Below are 27,344 nucleotides of genomic sequence, written 5' to 3' on the forward strand. Positions count from 1 at the left end.
ACTCCTGGAGTTTGCTCAAACTCATGTCCATTGAGTCGGTGATGCCATCCAACCATCTCATCCTCTGTCATCCCCTTCTCCTTCTGCCTTCAATCTTTCCCAGCATCAGGGTCTTTTCAAATGAGTCAGTACTTCACATCAAGTGGCCAAAGTACTGGAGTTTCACCTTGAGCATCAGTCCTTCCAGTGAATGTTCAGGACTGATTTCCTTTATAATGGACTGGTTGGATCTCCCTGCAGTCAAGAGCCTTCTCCAACACCACAATTCAAAAGCATCAATTCTTCGGCACTCAGCTTTGTTTATGATCCAACTCATACATCCATACATGACTACTAGAAAAATTATAGCTTTGACTGGATGGACCATTGGTAACAAAGCAATGTCTCTGCTTTATAATATGCTGTCTAGGATATTTCTCATAGATTTTCTACCAAGGAACAAGCGTCTTTTAAAATTTCACGGCTGTAGTCACCACCTGCAGTGATTTTGGAGCCCCAAAAATGAAGTCTCTCACTGCATCCATTGTTTCCCCATCTATTTGCCATGAAGTGATAGCACCAGATGCCGTGATCTTAGTTTTTTGAATGTGGATTTTTAACCCAACTTTTTCACTCTCCTCTTTCACTTTCATCAAGAGGCTTTTTAGATCCTCTTTGCTTTCTGCCATTAAGGGTGGTGTCATCTACGTTATCTGAGGTTATTGATATTTCTCCCAGCAATCTTGATTCCAGCTTGTTGCTTCATCTAGCCCAGCATTTCACATGATGTACTCTGCATATAATTTAAATAAACAGGGGACAATATACAGCCTTGACGTAATTCTTTCCCAATTCGCAACCAGTCTGTTGTTCCCTGTCCGGTTTTATCTGGTGCTTCTTGACCTGCATACAGATTTCTCAGGAGGTAGGTTAGGTGTTCTGGTATTCCCAACTCTTTAAGAATTTTCCATAGTTTGTTGTGATCCACACAGTCAAAGGCTTTGGCATAGTCAAATAAAGCAGAAGTAGATATTTTTCTGGAACTCTCTTGCTTTTTCTGTGATCCAATGGATACTGGCAATTTGATCTCTGGTTCCTCTGCCTTTTCTAAATCCAGTCTGAACATCTGGAAGTTACCGTTCATGTACTGCTGAAGCCTGGCTTGGAGAATTTTAAGCATTACTTCGCTAGTGTGTGAAATGTGTGTCATCGTGCAGTAGTTTGAACATTCTTTGGCACTGCCTTTCTTTGGGACTGGAATGAAAACTGACCTTTTCCAGTCCTGCAGCCACTGCTGAGTTTTCCAAATTTGCTGGCATATTGAGTGCAGCATTTTCATAGCATCATTTTTTAGTTATTGAAATAGCTCAACTGGAATTCTATCACCTCTACTAGCGTTGTTTGCAGTGATGCTTCCTAAGGCTCACTTGACTTCACACTCCAGGATATCCGGTTCTAGGTGAGTAATCATACCATCGTGGTTATCTGGGTCATTTCTGTGTATTCCTGCCACCTCTTCTTAATCTCTTCTGCTTCTGTTAGGTCCATACAATTTCTGTCCTCTACTGTGCTCATCTTTGCAAGAAATGTTCCCTTGGGATCTCTAATTTTCTTGAAGATATATCTAATCTTTCCCATTCTATTGTTTTCCTCTATTTCATTGCACTGATCACTGAGGAAGGCTTTCTTATCTCTCCTTGCTATTCTTTGGAACTCTGCATTCAGATGGGTATGTCTTTCCTTTTCTCCTTTGCCTTTAGCATCTCTTCTTTTCACAGCTATTTGCAAGGCCTCCTCAGACAACCATTTTGCCATTTTGCATTTCTTTTTCTTGGGGATGGTCTTGATCACTGCCTCCTGTACAATGTCACGAACCTCCATCCTTAGTTCTTCAGGCACTCTGTCTATCAAATCTAATCCCTTGAATCTATCTGTTACTTCCACTGTATAATGGTAAGGGATTTGATTTAGGTTATACCTGAATGGTCTAAAGGTTTTCCCTACTTTCTTCAATTTATGTTATGAATTTGGCAATAAGGAGTTCATGATCTCAGCCACAGTCAGCTCCTGCTCTTGTTTTTGCTGACTGTACAGAGCTTCTCCATCTTCGGCTGCAAAGAATATAATCAATCTGATTTCGGTATTGACAATCTGCTGATGTCCATGTGTAGAGCTGTCTCTTGTATTGTTGGTAAGGGGTGTTTTCCTATGACCAGTGCATTCTCTTGGCAAAACTCATTAGCCTTTGCCCTGTTTCATTTTGTACTCCAAGGCTAAACCTGCCTGTTACTCCAGGTATCTCTTGACTTCCTACTTTTGCATTCCAGTCCCCTATGATGAAAAAAACATCTTTTTTGGGTGTTAGTTCTAGAAGGTCTTATAGGTCTTCATAAACCGTTCAGCTTCAGCTTCTTCGGCATTAGTGGTTGGGGCATATACTTGGATTACAGTGACACTGAATGGCTTGCCTTGGAAACAAACAGAGATCATTCTGTCATTTTTGAAACTGCACCCAAGTACTGCATTTCAGACTCTTGTTGACTATGAGGGCTACTCCATTTATTCTAAGAGATTCTTGCCTACAGTAGTAGATATAATGGTTATCTGAATTAAATTTGCCCACTCCAGTCCATTTTAGTTCACTGATTCCTAAAATGTAGATGTTCAGTCTTGCCATCTGCTGTTTGACCACTTCCCAATTTACCTTGATTCATGGACCTAACGTTCCAGGTTCCTATGCAATACTGTTCTTTACAGCATTGGACTTTACTTCCATCACCAGTCACATCCACAATTGCGTGCTGTTTTTGCTTTGGCTCTACTTCTTCATTCTTTCTGAGTCATTTCTCCACTTTTCTCCAGTAGCTTACTGGGCACCTACTGACCTGGGGCTCTTCATCTTTCAGTGTCATATCTTTTTGCCTTTTCATACTGTTCATGGGGTTCTCAAGGCAAGAATACTGAACTGGTTTGCCATTCCCTTCTCCAGTGAACCACATTTTGTGAGAAGTCTCTGCTATGACCCATCCGTCTTGGGTGGCCCTACACAGCATTGAACATAGTTTCATTGAGTTAGACAAGGCTGTGGTCCATAAGATCAGTTTGGTTAGTTTTCTGTGATTTTGATTTTTATTGTCTGCCCTCTGATGGATAAGAATAAGAGGCTTATGGAAGCTTCCTGATGGGAGAGACTGACTGCAGGGGAAACTGGGTCCTGTTCTAATACCCGGGACAATACTCAGTAAATACTTAATACAATTTTATGTTCATAGGCAGGGCTGTGTTCTCTCTCCAATTCAGGTTTATTCTGTAAAGAACCACTGGCAATAGGTGAGGGACTTTATCATCTTCTAACAATAAAGACATATATATGTGTTGTCATACACATAGACATATATCACATACGTCCTTAGATCAATTCTAAACTCTTTCTTTCTTTCCAGATATCCTCCAAATCACAAGGACATAAAGCTATATCAGGAAATTCCCCAGAACGGCTGTATTCCAAGCCAGGCCACCTGAGGTTGGCTTAAACTTGGACCAGTTTGGGAAAGGATAAAAAGGAGCATATAATTTACAAAGCAATTCCCTCTTGCCAACTGTAGGTCTGAAGTTCCAAGCAGCCTGCTTCCACACAGCCAAATTTCTCCAAATAATTTAAACATTTATACTATAAGGCATTGATCTAGACATCACAGCATCACCAGAGTTAGGACTATAGTAATAGTGTACCAAATCCAGGAAAAAAGAATACTTGACCTTGTGAAAACAGAGAAGATAGTTGGTTTTCAACAGCCAACAAGCATTAGATTTTTCTAACATTACTAAATTACTTTCCTTAGTGATTTTTGCTTGTTTTTACTAGCATCACTTCACATAATGAGGAAGTTTCTTATACTCTAGCTATTCTAATTAAGCTGGATTTTACCATTTAAAAATATGTTCACCTCTTGATGTCCTAACTCTTTTTAAATTTGAAGTGCCTTCCCAATTTACTCTCACTCAAACCTATACCTCCTTTAAAACACAGTGAAAGATCCGTCTCCATGAGGTCTAATCTCTTTTTAACAACAGATTTATTTTTAAAGAGAGATTTATTTTCATATTCTTAAACTTACACAATACTTACCATTGTATTGAACTATTTTGTTTTCTCTATGTTCCAAGAAAGTCAAAAGGCCTCAGAGACCATTCTTTATTATGAACCCCACAAACTAAGCCCAGAACAGTGCTAAGACATAGGGAAGACTTTTTAATGTATATGGCCCCAACTTTAGATGATATACAAGAATTAGCTGGTGGCAGAGGGGAGGCAAAGTATTAGAAAAATGTGATAAGTAGTTTTCTAAAACATTTCAAGGGTCTGTGAGCATATGAAACCTGTGGTCTTGTTACTAAGGTACAACTAGTCTCAAGAAAAAAGTTTAAATTAATTAAAATGGTCAAGTAAATAGTTAACTTTTAATCTTTTTATGTTTAGAAATGTTTTTAAATATATTTTTTTAAAAAGGGTGAAATATGTGGAAAGATTATACAAATTAAGATTAGTAAAGTTCATATTTAAATGAAACATTATTTTACATAGTTTAAAAAGAAACAACAGATCCAAAATGAATCTGCTACTTGTGTAAGCCCCACACCAGCAAGCCAAGACTTAATATCTAACCTAATTGCAGATTCAAGCCATCCCAGAAACTTCATCTTAATCAATCAGTCTGGAATTTCCTGTCAGCACTAGTGAGGTAATCTGTCACACAGACACCCCCACCATCCCTTAAAGGAAAACAACCTTGCTACAACCAATGTGCTTTCTGCTAGTGTAACTTCCTTGTCCCTGCCCCCTCTGCCTTTAAAAATCTTCCATTTTGTACAGATTTTTGGAGCTCCTTTCTACTTGCTAGATGGGATGCTGCCTGATTCATGAAGTGCTTAATAAGCCAACTAGATCTTCAAATTTACTCAGTTGAATTTTGCTTTTTAACAATACTATATAACAAGTTCTAGGCAACATTCAGAAACAGTCATCTTTAGCAATTAAAATTAGACTAGTTCACTTTTTTATTAACTCATCAAATTCAAAAGTGAAAATATTTAGTACATTTTCAAAAATGATTAACAGAGACTATTAGAATATACTTCCAGGTACACACCAAAAGAATTTAATGTATACCAATTAGCAGCTTTTCCAAATATATCCAAATGCTTAGTTTCTATCAGAAGAAAAATTAAAACTATGTAAATACTGGAAACATTTAACTGTAAAATCTGACACAGAAAGTTCTATTTTAAAACACTAGTATAATCTATATTGTGAAAATACTTTCTTTATGAAGTAAATATTCAAACTGATTATACACTTTATAAAACAAAGTACCATCCAGGCATTTCTCTTTACATTCAATTAAGTATCAACAGAACAGAGATCAAAGATTATCAGTAGTAGATTCCAACACTGCCTTTAAGACTGGGGACCTTAGGGACCTTGTGATGTGGTTATGGTCTTCCCTACCCTACTGCCCCATAAGCAGCACTGTACTTCTAACAAAGCAAGCACTGCCTTAATGGTGCATACCCAGGCTGGCAGGCAGCTCGGTTTTCTGTCTGGTCTAAACAGGTAAAAGGCAAGGCAGATGATCAGAGCAAGATTTTAGGCCCTTGATGTATTTAGAGATTCTGGATAATCCAAAGTAAAATTCACAAACCATAGTTGATAACTTTGTTAAAGATCCTCTTAAAAAATGAAAAAAGAATCACATAAAGGGAAATAACTAAATAAGCTCAAAAATACTTCATTTTTCTAACAATACATGAAGTCTACACTTAATTCTTTTAGAGCATAACTTATATGAGGAAAACATGGGAAGAGTTCAGCTAAGTAAATTCACTGTATGACCAAATGTCATGTATCCTTCAGAATCTACTACATAGACACCTACCAAAATTACAAAAGAAATCTGGGACATATTTCTAATACCAACCCTGGTTCTGAAGTCAAAAACCCAGGAGTCATCTTTGATTCTCTTTTCCTTCAAATCTCATATCTAATCTATCAACAACTCTGTCAACTCTATAACTGAAGAGATCCTAAATCCAACCATTTCCCACAATTACAAGGAAATCTGAGTCACTGCTCACTTTGAGTACGAGTCACTATTATCTTTTCTCTGGTACTCCTACAAGTCTCTTAACTAGTTTCCCTGCCTCCATTTCTAGCCTTCTTCCCCCATTTTTATGGTTTTTAAGCATAAAACCAGGTCGTATCAGTCAGCTGCTTAAAATGTCCAGTGATTTCCCACAGTAATTAAATAAAATTTAAACTTTACCTCTGGTGTTAAGACTGTAATCTGCAGCACCTGTTACACTGGGAAACATCTTGGCCCCTTAACTTTGCAAGTCTGTTTCCAGGCCTTGCAGTTGCTGAGTTCCTTCTATTTGGAATGTTATCTGCCTAGATCTTCATTAAGTTATTCTCTTCTCATCACTCAGGTCTTAGCTCATTGTTACTTCACAAAGAGTTCTATCCTACTGTTTTAGCTAAAATTACCCTAGCACCCCCCTGCCCCCGCCATGCTCACAATGACCCTTCAGAAACTATTTTATTTGCTTTTCAGTATTTAGTACTTTAAATTCTTTCTTCTACCCAACAGGTTTATGGTCTACCTTCTTTCATGACCGTGTCGATGAGACCAGGGACTTGGTCAATCTTTTATATCTCTTAATACGCAGCCAACAGGTATTACCTGGGTCAGTGTTTGGCATATAGTAAGTACTTATTAATATTCTTAATCAACTGATTTATGCCATAACTATCAATATATAACAATAAACACAATATTTTCTTCATGCCTTTTTCCCATTCCCTTCTAATTTTATCCCACTTTCCTCCTTTTGATATTTTCTTAGAAAAATAAATTTCTGTATCATAAGATTGCTACAGAAAAATATAAGTAATTTTTTTTCCAATTGCTGTCATCTTAGGATCACTTGTACACTATTACACATGCAAATTTAGAAGTCCTATAAACACCTATGTCTTAACTTATAAGGAAATTTATTATCTTGCAAACCTGCTTCCCATTTCCTGTCTCAACAAACAGCATCACAGTTTATGGCAAAGACTACAAAGCTGTTTCCTAAAATCTGTTCTTCCTTTCTTTGATAGGAGCTGCCCACCTACACTACATCTCCCATCCTCACTCCAGTGAAGTATGGCCTTGTGCCCAAGTTCTTGACAAAGGAAAGTGAACACAGGTACCATTTCTAGCTTGGCTCACAACACCACTCCTTTCTCTTTTCTAGATTCAAGCTGACAGACATGGTGACAGACATGGAAGGCATGTGAAGACAGACAGCAAATCTTCCAATCTGGATCCTTAAATGACTGCATGAAGCAGAGTCAACACTTCTTCTAATAATATGGTAAAATACTCTCAATTTTGCATCAAGGTAAACTAACAACTATTCCAGATTACTGAGTGAGAAATACGAACTTCTTATTCTTTAAGCCACTGAATTTTGAGGTTCTGTTATAAATTTAGTTTAACCTAATTAATAAGTCATTTATTCAGTTCCTTAAGCAGAAATCTTACCATAGGGGTAAAGGCAGGAATATGTCTACCAACATGTCAACCATCAAATTCTAACAATTCTGTATCTTATGATGAAATTCATCTCCATCTTTACAACAGCTATGCCCATTGCCTAGTTTAGCTATGATTATCCTACTGAGGTTTATTCAATAGCTTTATAACTGATTGCCCTTGCATGCAGGCTTACAAGGTCAATTTACTTTCCAAAGTGCAGCCAAAGTGATAATATAAAATAAAATGCCGATGTTTAATGCAATACACACTGCTGTCTCCAGGAGAATATCCACACGAGACCTGTAAAATTACTTGGTTCTTGCCCTGACTACACTCGACTATCATTTCCCTAAGAAGGCTGAGCAAATGCTCATTTCTAGAGCTAGAAGATAGAGCCAGGGAGAGAACAGAACTGGCAAAAGAACTTTTAAAAAGACAGGGGTGTTTTAATTATATTTCAAATGTTTTAATAAAAATTGCAAGTAAGTTTTTTAAATCTATTTTTAAAGTTAATACTGACCAGAGACAACAAAAACTATTGTTTTATTAAAGTCAGAGAAAAACTCATGATAATTTACGCAAAAGTTTCACAAAATTGTGTCATGCCTCAGTTTTATCTTAGTGCTTAATGAGGAAAAAGCAAACATAGAGCAAGTATGCAGACAGGACTCTAAAAAAAAGAAAACTCAAAGGTAGGTGGAATTAGCAGAGAATAAGGCCAATCTTGAATTACCCGATTTAATAATCATTTATAGTGTTATCAAGAGAATATTTCGTGGTATGATTAGGATATTGTGTTTACAAATGTAAAAACAAAAGTATAAGACACTGAAACTGTTTTGAAACTAGGACATTTAAATTCCAAGAAAGCTAAAGTACTGATGTAATAATGAAAATAGATCATCCAAAGTTACACAAATAAATGAAAATCCAGAGTCCTCAAAACTAAACATTTAGAACTTGGTCTACTGGTTTGGCTACTCACAGTCAACATCTTAAAGATGGTTTTGTTTAGATCACAAAGAGAAAACACAAACTGAAGTGACATCATACATCTGACTTTTTTTTTTTTGCTTCATGGACTAAAAAAATTGTGGTACTGACATTGTCTACCCAGTCTTTTCACACACACACAGAAAAAAAACAAATTCACCCCTACTAAAAAAGAAACATCACTGAAAAATATACACTGAGGTTCTTAGTGTTACCGAGTAAATTAATACTTTAAAACACTCCTAAAAATAAAAAAGAATTTTTTATTCCAATTTATTTCCACAATTAAATTCCAAGCAATAAATTCCATAACCCAGCAGACAGACACACATAAAATCCCTCAGACATTAAATTAGAAAACAAAAAACAGTAACTCTAACAAGCTGTTACTCTCAGATGGCTAGAAACTAACTTCGTAAAAATCCAGAAATAATGGTCTCAACATTGAATATTCTGATTTTCAACTTCTACTGAGTATCTTCTGCAAATAAGTCTCATTAACAGTTTTTTTTGGGGAAAAAAAAAAAAAGCAGAAACTATTTCTTTAGTCCACTAGGGAAGTGACACCACCACCAGTTATTTTTCAAAGCTTCTACTTTAATGTGGCTAATAAGGTAATAAATTGTAAAGTCATCAGACTTATAAATAATTTTCATGGTAAATCACAGGTAATTTTAAATATTTGATGCTATCAAAATATTATTAGATAGATAAGGTGCTTTAAGGGAGATTCAGAAATGGAAGTATCACACAACTTGCTGGAAGACTAAATGAGTATATTTTATTTGGCAAAAATAAAATATAACATTTGAAGGGCCAACAACTAATCTTAATATAATTAATACAACATATTCAAGGATCAGAATTAATCAAGCAGTTACCATGAAAGAGTTTTATGTTTTAAGGCATATAAAACACAGAAGTCTAAAATAATGATACCTGTTTTTAAATAATTATAATTCTAGCTCTAGTGAAAAGACAAGAACATAAAAAACCAGCCCTAAGGAGGCAATTAATTCTGAATATAATTTCATCTAGAACCTGGACAAGCAGCAACAGGTGGCTCTCCCATTCATACCCTACATAGGTTTGGGAAAATTTAGTTTGGGCTTTAATGGCAATCTTATGAAAAGCCTCTAGATGGCGATATTGTCTTCAAATGTTTAAAAATCTTTTATTCATGTTAACTTTCAGAACCAAGAAATAATACACGTTTTTCAATAAACTATAAATATCTTAGGTATTTGAAATTCTTTATCTTAAAAGTTGAGAATAATGAAATACAGAGAGATTAACTGACATGTTCAATATTCCATAACTGGTAAAAGAGCAATGCCAGGCCTAGAGCCAAAGTTTCCTGATTTAGGCCTAAGGATTTTGAGTTCTTAGCATTAAATGTTCTAAGCTATAGTTTCTTATCTAAAAGTGAGATTAATTTCAACTTATATACAAACTAGATATTTTTCTTCATATGAGTCAATCACATAAAGAGAAAAAGATACCCCATTATTTGGAAAAGCACTGGGGCCAAGACCTAGTAAAATAAACACTCAGAAAGAGGGTTTATCATTGTGGCTCAAAGTCTTGGGAAAAGTTGGACCTAAACAAGCTACTAAAAAACTGAACAGATATGAAAAAATGGGGCAAAAACTCCAATTCTCAAGTTCTTTTTTTTTCCCCAAAGCCAAATAAGGCAAAGCATTAATACTGATGTTCAAAGTGAGAAAATGATTCTACAACTTTAAGGGAATTATTTTCCCCCTAGTTTTAGCCCAGTGGTTCACCTTCCTTCTATTGTAGCACACAGGACAGAAGAGATTCATACTGGTCACCCCCTACTTCATGTTCAATTCCTACACGGACTAGCTGTAGCTGTCTAGTTTTTCTCACTCAAAAAAAGACATACCAAATCAAATAACAGTGATAAGCTGAAATTTGCTCTATTTTAAAACAAAAAACCCTAGGATAATTTCTTGAATACTTCATCCTATCTGTAATAGCTAATTATACTCAGAAAGTTTTTCAAAGTTATCTTAATATTTAGATCGGGGTATTATGGTTTCTTTCTGGTTCTAATAACAAAGAAATATGGATGAAAATCATTTGCTGTATATTTCAAGAAATATCTAGAGAATTTGGGATACTACAGTGAATCTGCTAAAGGCAGTGAATTTCGGTATTATTAAAATTTACTAGAATAATATGTTTAAAGTCATTCCATTAAGTTAAGCCTACTTATTTACTGATTTTAAAGAAATTGGAATTATTTGAATCTGAAAAAAGTAATTTTTTAAAACTACATAACCTTGAAGGATAGGATATTTGCTTGTAAAACAAAATGATACACCAAGTTTTTAACTTGCAAATTTGAATAAGGAGAAAATTTCAGTATACATTACCTGAAGATGCAAAGTTAAGGGATTTTAAATTTTCCATTCAGCAAGACAATGAGGACCAAGTCTCAGTTAACATGCCAAACCCCTGACACTCCACTGAAACCCAACATTCCATTAAAAAAAAAATTCAATGGGAGAGAGGATTCAGACATAAAATTTGGCTCTCTAGGTTTTCTGGAACATACTTATTCCATGTGGACAAATATCTGCATAAAAAGAATCATCAGATGGAAAATGGTAATTTAGCTGTTCTCCATCTCCACTGAAACCTAACATGAAAACAAGAGCAATAGGATTTACAGTCAAAGTACAAGAGACATATACTTGTATTAAGAAAGGATAACCAAACTACAATGAAATCTCAGTGAACCAGCTATGCAAGTGAAGTTTTGGATTAAATACACTTAGGAACCTATGCTAAGAGTCAGACACAACTGAGTGACTTCACTTTCACTTTTCACTTTCATGCACTGGAGAAGGAAATAGCAACCCACTCCAGTGCTTGCCTGGAGAATCCCAGGGACGGGGGAGCCTAATGGGCTGCGTCTATGGGGTCGTACAGAGTCAGACACGACTAAAACGACTTAGCAGCAGCAGCAGCAGCAGCAGCAGCAGCAGCATGAACCTATATATTTCCTTCCTTCAAATTCTATCAAGAGGCATTATTATATAGGATGGGAAGAATAAATAAGTGGAAGTTGGAAACTTCAAGCTACATACTCTAGATGATATTAACCAATACTTTTGAATATTTTAAGTCACTCAACCCTTTCTGGGTCTGTTTTCTCAAATGGAAATGAAGCTGTTAAACTCTAGAACAACTTAAGCAAACAAGCAAAAGCATACAACCTTTCCTTTAAATATTAATTAGGTGAAACAAATAAAGGCAGAAAAGCTAGGGCTAAAGTACATAGAGGGGACTGGAACACTGTCCATACTATGGTTTGAGGTTAAAATGAACTCTAATATATCCCAAACATACCATCTAAAAATCACTAAATTCTAAAAATAATTTTCAGAATGTCACAGGCACTACAAGATTAAAATATAAACTAATTTTTAATTCTAAAAAAATATTTTTAAAAAGAATTTTTTTTCAAGTAACCAGAAACTGGCAAACATTCAGTGAACATAAATACCTATTGTTAAGAATTCCAAATTAACTGACATTTTACTATATCCAATTTTGATTACACTAAGTAAATTATAGAACTGTCATAAAGAATTTACATATATATAACATATATCAATTTAAAGAAACAACACTGACAAGAAAGGAATGGGCTAAACTGGAGATATTAAACCCAGTTAAATTCAAAGTTTATCTACATAAGCTGCACTATTTCAGAAAAATATTTTATCTAGAAATTCCGTATTATTCTTCTGAGAATAATCCTAGTAAAACAAGTCATATTTCAATACCATCATCCCTTGGAGCTAAATGGGATACAAATCCCAGCCTTAGCCAGAGAGACTCCACACAAAGAAGTAGGTTGTTTAAGTAAAAGGTTCTAATGAATTTAAAAGAAACAGACACAACTACAGATATAACTACTATTAAAAAAATGTTTAAGAAGTTTAAAATAATAACTAAAACAGAAAAATAAGCTTTAACATGTAACATAAAAGCATTTACTAAGGTTTTTCACTAAACACAAAATTGTAAACATCTTAATGTCTAAATATGCATTAGAAATTTAAGCATGAATTCTTTTTAAAATATTCCTAAGCTCATTTAAGAAACTTTTAAAAGAAAATTATATTTACCTCGAGATATTAAAAATATCTTTTATTTTTACATCGATTTAATGTACAAATTCTTATAAATAAAAGTCAATCCAACATGATATAAAACATTATTTCATGTATTTAACCATGAAAAGAAAATTTCCCATTTGTTAAAAAAATAAAATATCAATAAGGTATTCTTAATATAGCTTCTAAAACTGGTCACTAATGTCTACAATATTCATTTGAAAATATTCTTACCTTTCTTCTGAGCTATACAATCGGGCAAGTCCAAAATCTGCAAGCTTAATCTGTCCTCTGATGGAAGTAACATAAAATAAACAAAAAGTATTAGTTTATTCTGAATTGATGGTACACATTCTCTTCTATTTCTAGAACTAACTAGTAACTCTGATTGCATTGCAGTACCCAAGGCTCTATAGGAAAAGGTAAATAGATAAGCTTACAACAATAAAAGGCAAAAAAATCAGTACTTTTCTTTGGATAATTTCAGCTACTATTACACCAGTACTATTATTATATATATTATTATACATAAAAGTACTAATATAACAAGTTTCTCAGTATTATTCAGTTCCTATTTAGCAAAGTACGCTTCAATGAAAATTAACGAAGTGAAGTAACTTGTATTACTTTAGTAATAATACAGATTACCTGTTCAATTCCAGCCAAAAATGCACAAAACCAAATCATATCATTTTAAATTTATTTAATTTTCCAATTCTTAAGAGTGACTACATGCTCTATAGAATACTTCCTATTGACCAAAATCAGGATCAGGCATGCCTTACTTTAACAAACAGTGGCAATTACAATAGAATTATCAGAGTTCAGGTTATGCTACCAGTAAAATATCTAACATAAACATTGAATATATATGTAGGTATGTACGTACATGTATATAAACACTTCAAAAATAGTTCACTTAAAAACTGTGATGACTTTTTTTAAAAAAGATCCAAATTAAGAAAGATTCTAAAATCCATTTTTAATCTAAAACTAAAATCATATTGTTAGAACCATTCATATCATTTGGAAGACCATCACACAAGGTCAACTAAGTATTGGGAGCTGGGAAGTGCTTATAATGCTCAGTAGTCTTCCCTTCCCTTTCTCTTCTCCACTGAGGTATGACAGTTGTTATTCAGCAACAACAACTAAAGGAGGGGTTAAATAGTTTTCCCAAGTTCACTTAAATTAGTATATCGTTTATGGATACTAGAATATTGATTCAAACTACTCTGTGGATTCAAACTCAGGCCTGTGACTCCTCAATCCCTATAAGGTTAAAGAGACTCTAAAGTTCTTTACAGGTTTGATCCACTTAATTCTATTAAATTGCTTAGACTGAGAAGGAATTTCAACAAGTCAACAAAGTTTATCCCACATACATTACAAACTATTATGGGAAGTTAATTAATTGAAGTATATTTAACACAACTTGAGATGTAGTCCAAACTGTAATACTGATTATGTTAAAAATATTTTAAACAATAAAAAACTAATTTTAAAATTTCATCAAGGTAGATAATATATAAGATTCATTTTAAATATATATGTCAAACTTTCATCATACCTATTGTTTAGAAGAATATTTGAACATTTAATATCTCGATGCAAAAAGTTCTTCTTATGACAATAATCCAGACCTTCCATGAGCTGTCTCATAAATGACTTTATGTGATTTTCATTAAAATGAACCAAGCCTGATTCCAACAGTCCCATCAGATCATGGTCCATATATTCAAACACCAGATAAAATGCACCTAAGAACAAGAATAATTAATACATTGAAGATTTTATTCTTATAACTTTATTACAGCTTCAAAATTTTTTAAAAAAAAGTGCTGGGGAGAAAACTAATCCTTTAAAAGAACTGATACTTTTGTCATTTAATAATGTTTACTCTCTTCTCTCTGAATCTAGTATCAATAACATCCAAAAGAGATATCTAACCAACTTTCTTCCCTTAAAGAAAATTACTATGATATAAAATCAACATGGCTAATTTCCACACTGCATAATTTCTGGGTATGATTAATACAAAATAAATTCTTAGCTGTTTTACTTACTGAACAAACTGTTTCTTGGCAAAAGCTGAAAAAAATCAGTATAGTTCATCAAAGAATATTTAAGGATGTTACAAGGGTTACTTTCAATTACAAAACTAGTCCAGGTCCATTTGGGCTTTATATGACTTCTAGTAAGTCTTCAATAAATGTAAAATTTAATTCTTTTTACAACTCCAAAGTATGTGAAAGCATACAAATTTCAGCTTGATTTTATAAAAACTTATAATCTGACTGCTAAAACATACAACAGCACATAGCAAATACTTACATGATACAAATGATAAATTCAAAATTCTTAAACAAAACTTGCACAAACTAAATCCAAAGCTATTATCTATACATATCTCACTCAAGCAGTTTAGTTTACCAATCAAAGACTGAAAAAACTAATAAAATTTCATACATCTATCTTTCAAAGTAAAAAAGCTATCAATACACCAAAAAGACATCGGAAGAAAGTTCCCAATCAGTTCCTAATGAAAAACAGAGCAAAGGGAATTCCCTGGCAGTCCAGTGGTTAGAACAGGCAATTTCACAGCAGGGCCTAGGTTTAATCTGGGCTCTGGGGATCCTGAAAGTCATGCGGCAAGGCAAAAAAATAAAAATAAAAAAAAACAACTAGAGCAAAGATTTCATAGCAACCTTGCGTTAGGATATTTTCTTAAAAGTTTATAACAGCATTTCCCTGAAACAATTACTGTCATATTTAACAGTAAAATGCCAGATGTTGCACACAAGACAAGAATGTTCATTACTACTAATTGTTCTAGAACTTAGTAAGTAAAATTAAAAACAAATATTGTTAAGTGACAAAAACAAGATTACTGGTAAAAAACATGACAATCTCCGCATATCTAAAAGAAATTTTAAAAAAGAAAAAGATACATTAGAAAAACTATATACAAAAAACATTAGTCCAGGGGCTTCCCTTGTGGCTCAGCTGCTACAGAATATGCCTGCAATGCAGAAGACCTCGGTTCGATCTATGGGTTGGGAAGATCCCATGGAGAAGGGAAAGGCTACCCACTCCAGTATTCTGTCCTGGAGAATTCCATGGACTGTATAGTCTACGGGGTTGCAAAGAGTCGGACAGGACTGAACGACTTTCATGCAAAAAAGTCTTCTTATATGCCAGCAACAATTAGAATTTCAAATAGGAAACAACTAGAAAGTAAAATTAAAAGGACTCCACAACAGAAGAAGAAATACTAAAAATGACACATGGACATCACCAGATGGTCAACACCGAAATAAGACTGATTATATTCTTTGCAGCCAAAGATGGAGAAGCTCTATACAGTCAGCAAAAACAAGACCAGGAGCTGGCTGTGGCTCAGATCATGAACTCCTTATTGCCAAATTCAGACTAAAAGTGAAGGAAGTGGGGAAAACCACTAGACCATTGAGGTATGACATAAATCAAATCCCTTATGACCATACAGTGGAAATGAGAAACAGATTTAAGGGACTAGATCTGATAGACTCAGTGCATGATGAACTATGAATGGAGGATCGTGACACTGTAAAGGAGACAGGAATAAAGACAATCCCCAAGAAAAAGAAATGCAAAAAAGCAAAATGGCTGTCTGAGGCCTTACAAATAGCTGTGAAAAGAAAAGTGAAAAGCAAAGGAGAAAAGGAAAGATATACCTTCTCAATGCAGAGTTCCAAAGAACAGCAAAAAGAGATGAGAAAACCATCCTCAGCGATCAATGCAAAGAAACAGAAGAAAAACATAGAATGGGAAAGACTAGAGATCTCTTCAAGAAAATTAAGAGATACCAAGGGAACATTTCTTACAAAGATGGGCACAATGAAGGGCAGAAATTGTATGTACCTAACAGAAGAGATTAAGAAGAGATGGCAAGAATACACAGAAGAACTGCACAAAAAAGATCTTCACGACCCAGATAATCATGATGGTGTGATCACCCACCGAGAGTCAGACATCCTGGAATGTGAAGTCAAGTGGGCCTTCCGAAGCATTACTACGAACAAAGCTACTGGAGGTGATGGAATTCCAGTGGAGCTATTTCAAATCCTAAAAGATGATGCTGTAAAAGTGCTTCACTCACTACGTCAGCAAATTTGGGAAACTCAGCAGTGGCCACAGGACTGGAAAAGGTCGGTTTTCCCAAAGAAGGGCAATGCCAAAGAATGTTCAAACTAACACACAATTGCACTTATCTCACATGCTAGTAAAGTAATACTCAAAATTCTCCAAGCCAGGCGTTAACAGTATGTGAACCATGAACTTCCAGATGTTCAAGCTGCTTTTAGAAAAGGCAGAGGAACCAGAGATCAAATTGCCAACATCTGCTGGATCATCGAAAAAGCAAGAGAGTTCCAGAAAAACATCTATTTCTGCTTTATGACTATGCCAAAGCCTTTGACTGTGTGGATCACAAAAAACTGGAAAATTCTGAAGGAGATGGGAATACCAGACCATGTGACCTGCCTCTTGAGAAACCTGTACACAGGTCAGGAAGCAACAGAACTGGACATGGAACAACAGACTGGTTCCAAATAGGAAAAGGAGTACATCAAGGCTGTATATTGTCACCCTGCTTATTTAACTTATATGCAGAGTACATCATGAGAAACGCTGGGCTGGATGAAGCACAAGCTGGAATCAAGATTGCCAGGAGAAATACCAATAACTTCAGATAGGCAGATGACACCACCCTTATGGCAGAAAGTGAAGAGGAATTAAAGAGCCTCTTGATGAAAGTGAAAAAGGAAAGTGAATAAGTTTACTTAAAACTCAACATTCAGAAAACTAAGATCATGGCATCCAGTCCCATGACTTCATGGCAAATAGATGGGGAAACAGTGGAAACAGTGTCAGACTTTATCTTTGGGGGCTGCAAAATCACTGCAGATGGTGACTGCAGTCATTAAATTAAAAGATGCTTACTCCTTGGAAGGAAAGTCATGACCAACCTAGACAGCACATTAAAAGCAGAGACATTACTTTGCCAACAAAGGTCTGCCTAGTCAAGGCTACGGTTTTTCCAGTGGCCATGTATAGATGTGAGAATTGGACTATAAAGAAAGCTGAGCACTGAAGAACTGATGCTTTTGAACTGTGGTGTTGGACAAGACTCTTGAGAGTCCCTTGGACTGCAAGCAGATCCAACCAGTCCATCCTAAAGGAGATCAGTCTTAGGTGTTCATTGGAAGGACTGATGTTGAAGCTGAAGGTCCAATCCTTTGGCCAGCTGATGTGAAGAGCTGACTCATTTGAAAAGATCCTGATGCTGGAAGATTGAGGGCAGGAGAAGAAAGGGATGACAGAGGATGAGATGGCTGGATGACATCACCGACTCAATGGACATGGGTTTGGGTAGACTCCAGGAGTTGGTGTTGGACAGGGAGGCCTGGAGTGCTGTGGTTCATAGGGTCGGAAAGAGTCGGACATGACTGAGAAACTGAACTGAAACCTTAATGACAATTTTAAAAATTTATTAACAATTCATCAAATTGTAAAATTCTGTATTTTAATGCAATTTCAATAAAAGAACCAATTATTTCTTTTTATTTCTTTTGCTGTAAGAACACTTAACTTGACAAACTGATTCTAAATTCACCTTGAGGAAAAAAAAACCAGAGTATCAGCCAAAACATTTCTGAAAATAAACACCTGCCCTACCAGAAATTAATGTGTCCTATTGTACTATTGGGGCTTCCCTGGTGGCTCAGAGGGTAAAGCGCCTGCCTGCAATGCAGGAGACCTGGGTTTGATCCCTGGGTCTGATCCCTGGGTCGGGAAGTTCCCCTGGAGAAGGAAATGGCAACTCACTCCAGTATCCTTGCCTGGAGAATCCCATGGATGGAAGAGCCTGGTGGGCTATAGTCCATGGGGTCTCAAAGAGTCGGACATGACTGAGCAAGCTCACTTCACTTCATTGTACTATTGAGACAACAAAAAAACGCATAAAATACATACCAGGAAAGAAAAAAAATCGAAACATATCTAATAATTATGAAAACAGTGATTTTAAATTAGTGAAGGGAAAAAAAAAAAAAAAAAAACAGAGGCAAAAAAGAACTGGGACAAAAGTGTAACCCAAAAGGAGATTGGGAATTACACCAAAATCAAACCTGTTAAAAAACTCAGAAATTTCACTAAATAAAAATTTAGAAACACATACATGAGAAATAAATATGGAACAGAGGTAAAAGGGAAATAAATGCCAAGCTGAAGAAACATATTTATATCATAATACATTAATTTTCATAACATAAAAGTCTTACAAATTAGTAACTAAAAAGTACCATTTGAATGCAGAGTTCCAAAAAATAGCAAGAAGAAATAAGAAAGCCTTCCTCAGTGATCAATACAAGAAATAGAGAAAAACAATAGGATGGGAAAGACTCTCTACAAGAGATCTCTACAAGAAAATTAGAGATACCAAAGGAACATTTCATGCAAAGATGGGCTCAGTAAAGGAGAGAAATGGTATGGACCTAACAGAAGCAGAAGATATTAAGAGGTGGTAATAATACACAGAACTATACAGATAAGATCTTCAAGACCCAGACAGTCATGGTAAAATAACTCATCTAGAGCCAGAAACCCTGGAATGCGAAGTCAAGTGGGCCTTAGGAAGCATCACTGCAAACAAAGAGAGTGGAATTTCAGTTGAGCTATTTCAAATCCTGAAAGATGATGCTGTGAAAGTGCTGCACTCAATATGCCAGCAAATTTGGAAAACTCAGCAGTAGCCACAGGACTGGAAAGATCAGTTTTCATTCCAATCCCACAAAATGGCAATTGCAAAGAAAGCTCAAACTACCGCACAATTGCATTCAGCTCACATGCCGGCATATAATGCTCCAAATTCTCCCAAGCCAGGCTTTAACAGTATGTGAACCATGAACTTCCAGATGTTCAAGCTGGTTTTAGAAAACGCAGAGAAACCAGAGATCAAATTGACAACATTCATTGGATCATTGAAAAAGCAAAAGAGTTCCAGAAAAACATCTACTTCTGTTTTATTGACTATACCAAAGCCTTTGACTGTGTGGATCACAACAAACTGAGGAAAATTCTTAAAGAGATGGGAATACCAGACCACCTGACCTGCCTCTTGGGAAATCTGTATGCAGGTCAGGAAGCAACAGTTAGAACTGGACATGGAACAACAAAAGGACTGATTCCAAATAGGGAAAGGGGTACGTCACCCTGCTTATTTAACTTAAATGCAAAGTACATTGTCACCCTGCTTATTTAACTTAAATGCAAAGTACATCATGGGAAACACTGGGCTGGATGAAGCACAAGCTGGAATCAAGATTGCTGGGAGAAACATCAATAAACTCAGATATGCACATGATACCACCCTTAAGGCAGAAAGCAAAGAAAAATTAAAGAGCCTCTTGATGAAAGTAAAAGAGAAGAATGAAAAAGTTGATTTAAAACTCAATATTCAGAAAACTAAGATCATGGCATCTGGTCCCATCACTCCATGACAAACAGATGGGGAAACAGTGACAGGCTTTATTTTGGGGGGCTCCTGCAGATGGGGACTGCAGCCGTGGAATTAAAAGACACTTGCTCCTTGGAAGAAAAGTTACGACCAACCAAGACAGCATATTAGAAAGCAGAGACATTACTTTGCCAACAAAGGTCCATCTAGTCAAACCTATCATTTTTCCAGTAGTCATGTATGGATGTGAGAGTTGGACTACAAAGAAAGCTGAGCTCAGAAGAACTGATGCTTTTGAACTGTGGTGTTGGAGAAGACTCTTGAGAGTCCCTTGGACTGCAAAGAGATCAAACCAGTCCATCTTAAAGGAAATCAGTCCTGAATATTCATTGGAAGGACTGATGTTGAAGCTGAAACTACAATACTTTGGCCACTTGATGGGAAGAGCTGACTCATCTGAAAAGACCCTGATGCTGGGCAAGATTGAAGGCGGGAGGAGAATGGGACAAAATAGGATAAGATGGTTGGATGGCATCACCGACTTAATGGATATGAGTTTGAGTAAACTCCAGGCATTGGTGATGGACAGGGAGACCTGGTGGGTCGCAAAGAGTCGGACATGAATGAGCGACTGAACTGAACTGAACCAAGAAAAGACCAGGACAACAATACAAATGAAAAATTAATCAACTGTCAATATGCAGATGCCTATGTATTTAATCTCACTATTAATAAAAACACACAAATCATATATCACTTTTAACTAAGAGGAAAATATTTTCAAAGGAAATCTAGACAGTATTAAAAAAGGTATGATGTTAACATACACCGTTATATGCTGCCAGTAGTAAACTGGCATATTTACAAAATATAATTTGGCAAAGGCACCCAAAGCTTTAAAAATCCTGTGCCCTTTAACATAGCAAGGGCTTTTATAGATATTTAGCACAAGGAAATAAAGACATAAAAGATTTTTCTATAAGCATGTTCACTAAAAGTAATATAATAATACCTAAAAACATTCAACAAATAAAAAGAACAGACAGTTCTTATGGTACATCTATACCATACCATGCACTCTGAAAACCATTGCAGAAGTATGTTGCTGATATGGAAATATAGTGATGATACTGAGTTAAAGTAGATTATCAAAGATTACACAGTTGATACCTCTATCTCACTATCTTTGATGGTATTAAGTAACACAGTTAATTATAAAAAGAGTACCCACAGCTGAACAGCCCAATACAGTGACTACTAGCTACATGTGGCTACTGCTTACTTGAAATGTGGATGGTCTAAATGTTCCTGAAGTGTAAAACATACATTGATTTCAAAAACTCACTACAAGTAAAAAAATTAATACCTTGATAATTTGTAAATTGTTTCCAAATGAAATAATTTATTGATATACTGGGTTAAATTAAAATATTAAAACAGTTTCAAAAAATAAGACCAACAGATTGCGTTAAGTGAAACATAATGTCTTGCATTCTGTTTATATTTGTCTGACTCTTTGTGACCCCCTGGACTGTTGCGTGCCAGGCTCCTCTGTCCCTGGGGATTGTGCAGGCAGAACACTAGAGTGGGTTGCCATGTCCTCCTCCAGGGGATCTTCCCAACCCAGGGACTGAACCCAGGTCTCCTGCATTGCAGGCAGATTCTTTACCATCTCAGACACCAGGGAACCCTGTACTGAATTAGAGTAAGAACTGAAACATGAGCGCTAAAACTATCCCCACATGTAGATGACATAAACTTTTGTTCTCTGAAAAGACATACACATTCAATATAAAAAAAATTATTAAAAACTTTCATGGATCATTTGCCCTGAGAAGCCAGCCTCCAGGCTGTCAAATAATTAACTAACACTTTTGAAAGGTCCACACTGACAACTGAGACCTTCCCTCAACAGTGAATTACAAGTTGCCAGCCACGTGAGAGAGCCAACCTGGAATAGATTCTCCAATCTTGGTTACACCTTCTAGTGATGATGCCCCAGTCAACATTTCATTGCAATTTTATGAAAGAATTCAAGTCAAAACTGCCTAGCTAAGGTTCCCAAACTCCTGCCCACAGAAACTGCAAAAAAAAAGTTTCCACCATCACTTTTGAAGTACAGTTGCCAGAGATGTGAACTTACATCTAAATAATCATCTATAGCTAACTTCCATTTATAGGAAATACAAGGATTAGAAGACCAAGCTCAGTCAGTTCAGTCAGTTTGTGTCTGACCCTTTGAGATCACACGGACTGCAGCACCCCAGGCTTCCCTGTCTCTCACCAACTCCTGGAGCTTGCTCAAACTCATGCCCATCGAGTTGGTGATGCCATTCAACCATCTCATCCTCTGTCATCCCCTTCTCCTTCTGCCTTCAATCTTTCCCAGCATCAGGCTCTTCTCCAATGAGTCAGTTCTTCGCATCAGATGACCAAAGTATTGGAGCTTCAGCATCAGTCCTTCCAATGAATATTCAGAATTGATTTCTTTATGATTAACTGGTTAGATCTCCTTGCAGTCCAAGGGACTCTCAAGAGTCTTCTCCAACACCACAGTTCAAAAGCATCAATTATTCAACGCTCCACTGTCTTTATGGTCCAACTCACATCCATACATGACTACTGGAAAAAAACACAGCCTTGACTAGACAGACCTTTGTTGGCAAGGTAATGTCTCTGCTTTTTAATATGCTGTCTAGGTTGGTCATAACTTTTCTTCCAAGGAGCAAGCACCTTTTAATTTCATGGCTACAGTCCCCATCTGCAGTGATTTTGCAGCCCAAGAAAATAAAGTCTCTCACTGTTTCCATTGTTTCTCCATCTATTTGCCATGAAGTGATGGGACTGGATACCATGATCTTAGTTTTCTGAATGTGGGGTTTTAAGCTAGCTTTTTCTTTCTCCTCTTTTACTTTCATCGAGAGGCTCTATAGTTCCTCTTCGCTTTCTGCCATAAGGGTGGTGTCATCTGCATATCTGAGGTTGTTGATGATTCTCATGGCAATCTTGATTCTACCTTTTTGCTTCATCCAGCCAGACATTTCGCATGATGGACTCTACGTATAAGTTAAATAAACTTGTGAAAATATACAACATTGGCCTACTTCTTTCCCAATTTGCAACCAGTCTTTTGTTGCATGTCTGGTTCTAACTGGTGCTACTTGACCTGCATACAGATTTCTCAGGAGGTAGGTAAGGTGGCCTGGGATTCCCATCTCTTTAAGAATTTTCCACAGTTTGTTGTGATCCACACAGTCAAAGCCCTTGGTGTAGTCAATAAAGTAGATTTTTATTCTGGAATTCTTGCTTTTTCGATGATCCAGCAGATGTTGGCAATTTGATCTCTGGTTTCTCTGCCTTTTCTAAATCCAGCTTGAACATCTGAAAGTTCTCGGTTCACTTATTGCTGAAGCCTGGCCTGGAGAATTTTGAGCATTACTTTTCTGGCATGTGAGATGAGTGCAATTGTGTGGTAGTTTGAACATTCTTTGGCACTGCCCTTCTTTGGGACTGGAATGAAAACGGACCTTTTCCAGTCCTGTGGCCACGGCTGATTTTCCAAATTTGCTGGCATAACAGTGCAGCACTTTTACAACATCATCTTTTAGGATCTTCAATGACTCAGCTGGAATTCTATCACCTCCACTATCTTTGTTCGTAGTGATGCTTCCCAAGGCCCACTTGACTTAGCATTCCAGAATGTCTGGCTCTGGTGACTGAGCAAACCATTGTTGATATCTGGGTCATATAGATCGTTTTTGTATAGTTCTTATGTGTATTCTTGCCACCTCTTCTTAATATCTTCTGCTTCTGTTAGGTCCATACCATTTCTGTCCTTTACTACCATGAAAGACAGCATATGTCAAACCCTAAACATGGTCTATTCTTCAATCAATGTTTGGTGCTCAGTCATGTCCAACTCTTTGTGACCCCATGGACTGTAGCCCACAGGTTCCTCTGTCCATGGAATTCTCCAGGCAAGAATACTTGTGTGGGTTATTTCCTCCTCCAGGGGATTTTCACAACCCAGGGATCGAACTCCAATCTCCTGCATTGTGGGCAGATTCTTTACCATCTGAGTCACCAGGGAAGCCATAAGTAGAGCAAAAATTTTAAAAGGCAAGAGTAGATACTATAGATCACAAGAGACTAAAGATAATATTAACCACACAGTGTGCAGATCTCTTGCTTGCATCCAGATTCAAAGAAAGCCAATTATGAAAAATATTTTTTGAGACAACTAGGTAAATTTAAATATGGATTGTTCAGTAAAACAAGGTTAGCAAAATGTAATAACTGCTAAATGTAAGGCATGGGGACAGTGGGATTCATCATACTACTTTGTCTACTTTTAATTATGTTTGAGCATTTCAGTAATACTGAATTTTTTAAATGTCTGAACAAAACTAAATGAATGAAAAACATAGAATACATTCAAGTTATCTTGAATTAAGGGATATATTTATTGTTCCCATATTTTTATTTTTCTTTTATCAAGATTGCATATTTACATAATTTTAGGCAATGTTTTCAAACTGTGTGTCATGAAATCAATTTAGTAGGTCATGACCTACATTTCAAAAAGCTTTTTTCTCTTGTGTGATATTTTTTATTTTGTATTTAAACATAAAATTGCATGTAATAATATTTTTATATAGCATGCCAAGTAAAATTTCATTTTGGTAGGAATTTATATACATACATATGCTTAGAAAAATGTCCAATATCAAAATTCTAAGAGCAGTTTATCTCTGTGAGCAGATGGGTGATTTTTACTTTCTTCTTATGCTGCCATTTTCTGACTTTTCTATAAGGAACACAAATAATAAGTTTTAAATATATTAACAACTGGGCCTAGAATACAAATTTATATGGAATAAGCAAATAACCCAAATGAAAGAAATGGCAACATCACAAATAAAGATGCACTCAGGAAGCTGAAATGGTAGACAAAGATGCTTCAGATCTCACTGTAACTGGGAAAGTACTAATCAAAAAAACAACGAGAAACCATTTTTACCTATCAGGCTGACAATATTCAGTGATGTCGAAATGAAAGGAAATGCATACACTGCTACAATTTTTTGACAAAGGCTAACAAAAGAAAATATCATTTGACCTGGCTATCATACTTTTGGAAGTAAACTAAGGAAATGACATAAGCAGCATGCAAGGATACACGTATAAACACATTTCTAGCAGTACTGTTAGTAATGGGAAAAGATGGGGAAAACTGAGTGCCCATCAAGAAGAATGGTTAAATCAGCCCAGTTTATACATACCATTGTCATATTATGCAGCTAGAAAAAGAAAGCTTTATCACCTTGAGATACGTTATATTCTTTAGTGAGAAAAGTAAAATATAAAATAAATAAAAGTAATTATTACAGGGGGCTTATGGTTTCTGATCCAGCAGTCAGGAGTTTGGAAGTTCCCACACCCATCCTCATAGCAAATAGCAAAAGAAACTAAAAATCAACAGTTCTTAGATTATCAGAGAACTGGAGTCACAGAACAAACCAATGCCCCCAAAATTGGCGAGAGAGACAGGCAGATACAGAGAATCATCAATTCAGCAAAGCTCAGAAGCAGAAAACGCCACAACCACCATTACCAGCATAGGCAAGCCTAAATTATGATTGAAAAATTGCTGAAGACTCAGCATAAACAAATTTAAGTTAAAACTCCAGGGGTTCCAGTCTTAGGGAAGGACCACCCCCCCCCCGCCACTTTTGTGAATTTCATCACCAGGAACCTACCAGGTTATCTATCACACTGAAAACCAAGTTGTTCTTCCAGGAAAATGTGGGGGAAAAAAATCATGATGAAATATCCCTAAAGCATTCTGTTCTTTAACAAGGTCTGTCCTCAAGAGAAACTTTTACCAGAGCCTAACCAACTGGGCATCAGTAAGAGCCTCATCAGCCTAGCAAAAAGGAAATATCCAATTCCAGAACACTCTAGTCTTTGACTTAGGGTAAAGAAACACTAAACTCCAGTGCCTTTTAGCATTCCTGTCTCACTTAAGAGGAAACAGAAACAAGAAAACAGGTAAACATGTCTTGAGGATAGAGACTCTCTAAAAAACTGAGGCCAAATCATAGGACTACAGAAGACTTCCCTTCCCCCTATAACTTACCATCATATATAAGAACAGGGTACTACAAAATAACTATGCATCTCAGACCTTATTTAAGAAGAAGTCTCCAGGGAAACCAAAAGACAACAGGGAAGGAAATTTTAGCCTCTGATACAGATTCAGCAAACACCAAACAGAACCTAACTACTGGCCAGATAAATATAAAACTTTACACTGAAAGTCGATTTATCTCATTTTCTTTTACTAAATAATTATATATGCCTTTCAACAGAAAATTACAAGGCATGCTAAAACACAGTCTGAATATGGAAAACCAAGCATAATGGAATTATCACACCAAGAATTTTTAAGTAACAGTGATTAATACCCTAAGGGCTCTTATGGAAAAAATACACAACATGCAAGAACAGATGGGTACTATAAGCAGAAAAATGGAAATTTCTAAGAAACAACCAAAAGGAAATGTTGGAAATAAAAAATATTGTAAGAGAAACAAAGAATGCCTTTTTGGGTTCATCAGTACACCAGATTTAAACAAGCAAAGAATCAGTGATCTTGAAGATATGTCAAAAGGAACTTCAAAGTCTAAAATGCCAAGGAAAAAAAGAAAGTGAAAAACAAAGTCCAAAAAAATGTGGAACAATAACAACATAGATATAAATAGGAATACCAGAAACAAATAAGGGAATGAGGAAGGAAGGAAAGAGGAAGGGGATGGGAGAAGGACAGAAAATAAACCTAAAACTAACAATGACTGAAATTTCCCCAAATGATAAATATCCAACCACAAATCCAGGAAGCTTAAATATAAAGGAGGACAGATAACAAAACATCTACACCTAGGTCTATCACATGCAACCTGCGGAGAATCAAAGACAGAAAGAAAATCTTGAAGCCAGGTAAAAAAAAAACTTACCTATAGAGTAGGAAAGATAAAATGCATATTAGATTTCTCCTCAGAAGCTATACAAGCAAGAAGAGAGTGAAATGAACTATTTATAAAGTGTTGAACAAAAAAAAACTGACAAACTTAAATGAAG

At 35.9% G+C, this 27,344-nt stretch overlaps 1 protein-coding gene across 2 annotated transcripts in view; it reads right to left on the reverse strand.

The window, feature by feature from the left end:
• The window catches only part of CDK13 (cyclin dependent kinase 13), a 126,600-nt gene that overhangs the window by 21,822 nt on the left and 77,434 nt on the right, over positions 1-27,344 (reverse strand). For both annotated transcript variants that reach the window (XM_068972295.1, XM_068972294.1), the window contains exons 6-7: positions 14,277-14,466; positions 12,941-12,997 (exon numbers count right to left, since the gene is read on the reverse strand). In XM_068972295.1, coding sequence (XP_068828396.1) covers positions 12,941-12,997; positions 14,277-14,466 — 247 coding nt within the window. The remainder of the gene's footprint in view (positions 1-12,940; positions 12,998-14,276; positions 14,467-27,344) is intronic.

The sequence above is a fragment of the Capricornis sumatraensis genome, chromosome 5 (assembly GCF_032405125.1).
Source record: "Capricornis sumatraensis isolate serow.1 chromosome 5, serow.2, whole genome shotgun sequence".
NCBI lineage: Eukaryota > Metazoa > Chordata > Mammalia > Artiodactyla > Bovidae > Capricornis > Capricornis sumatraensis.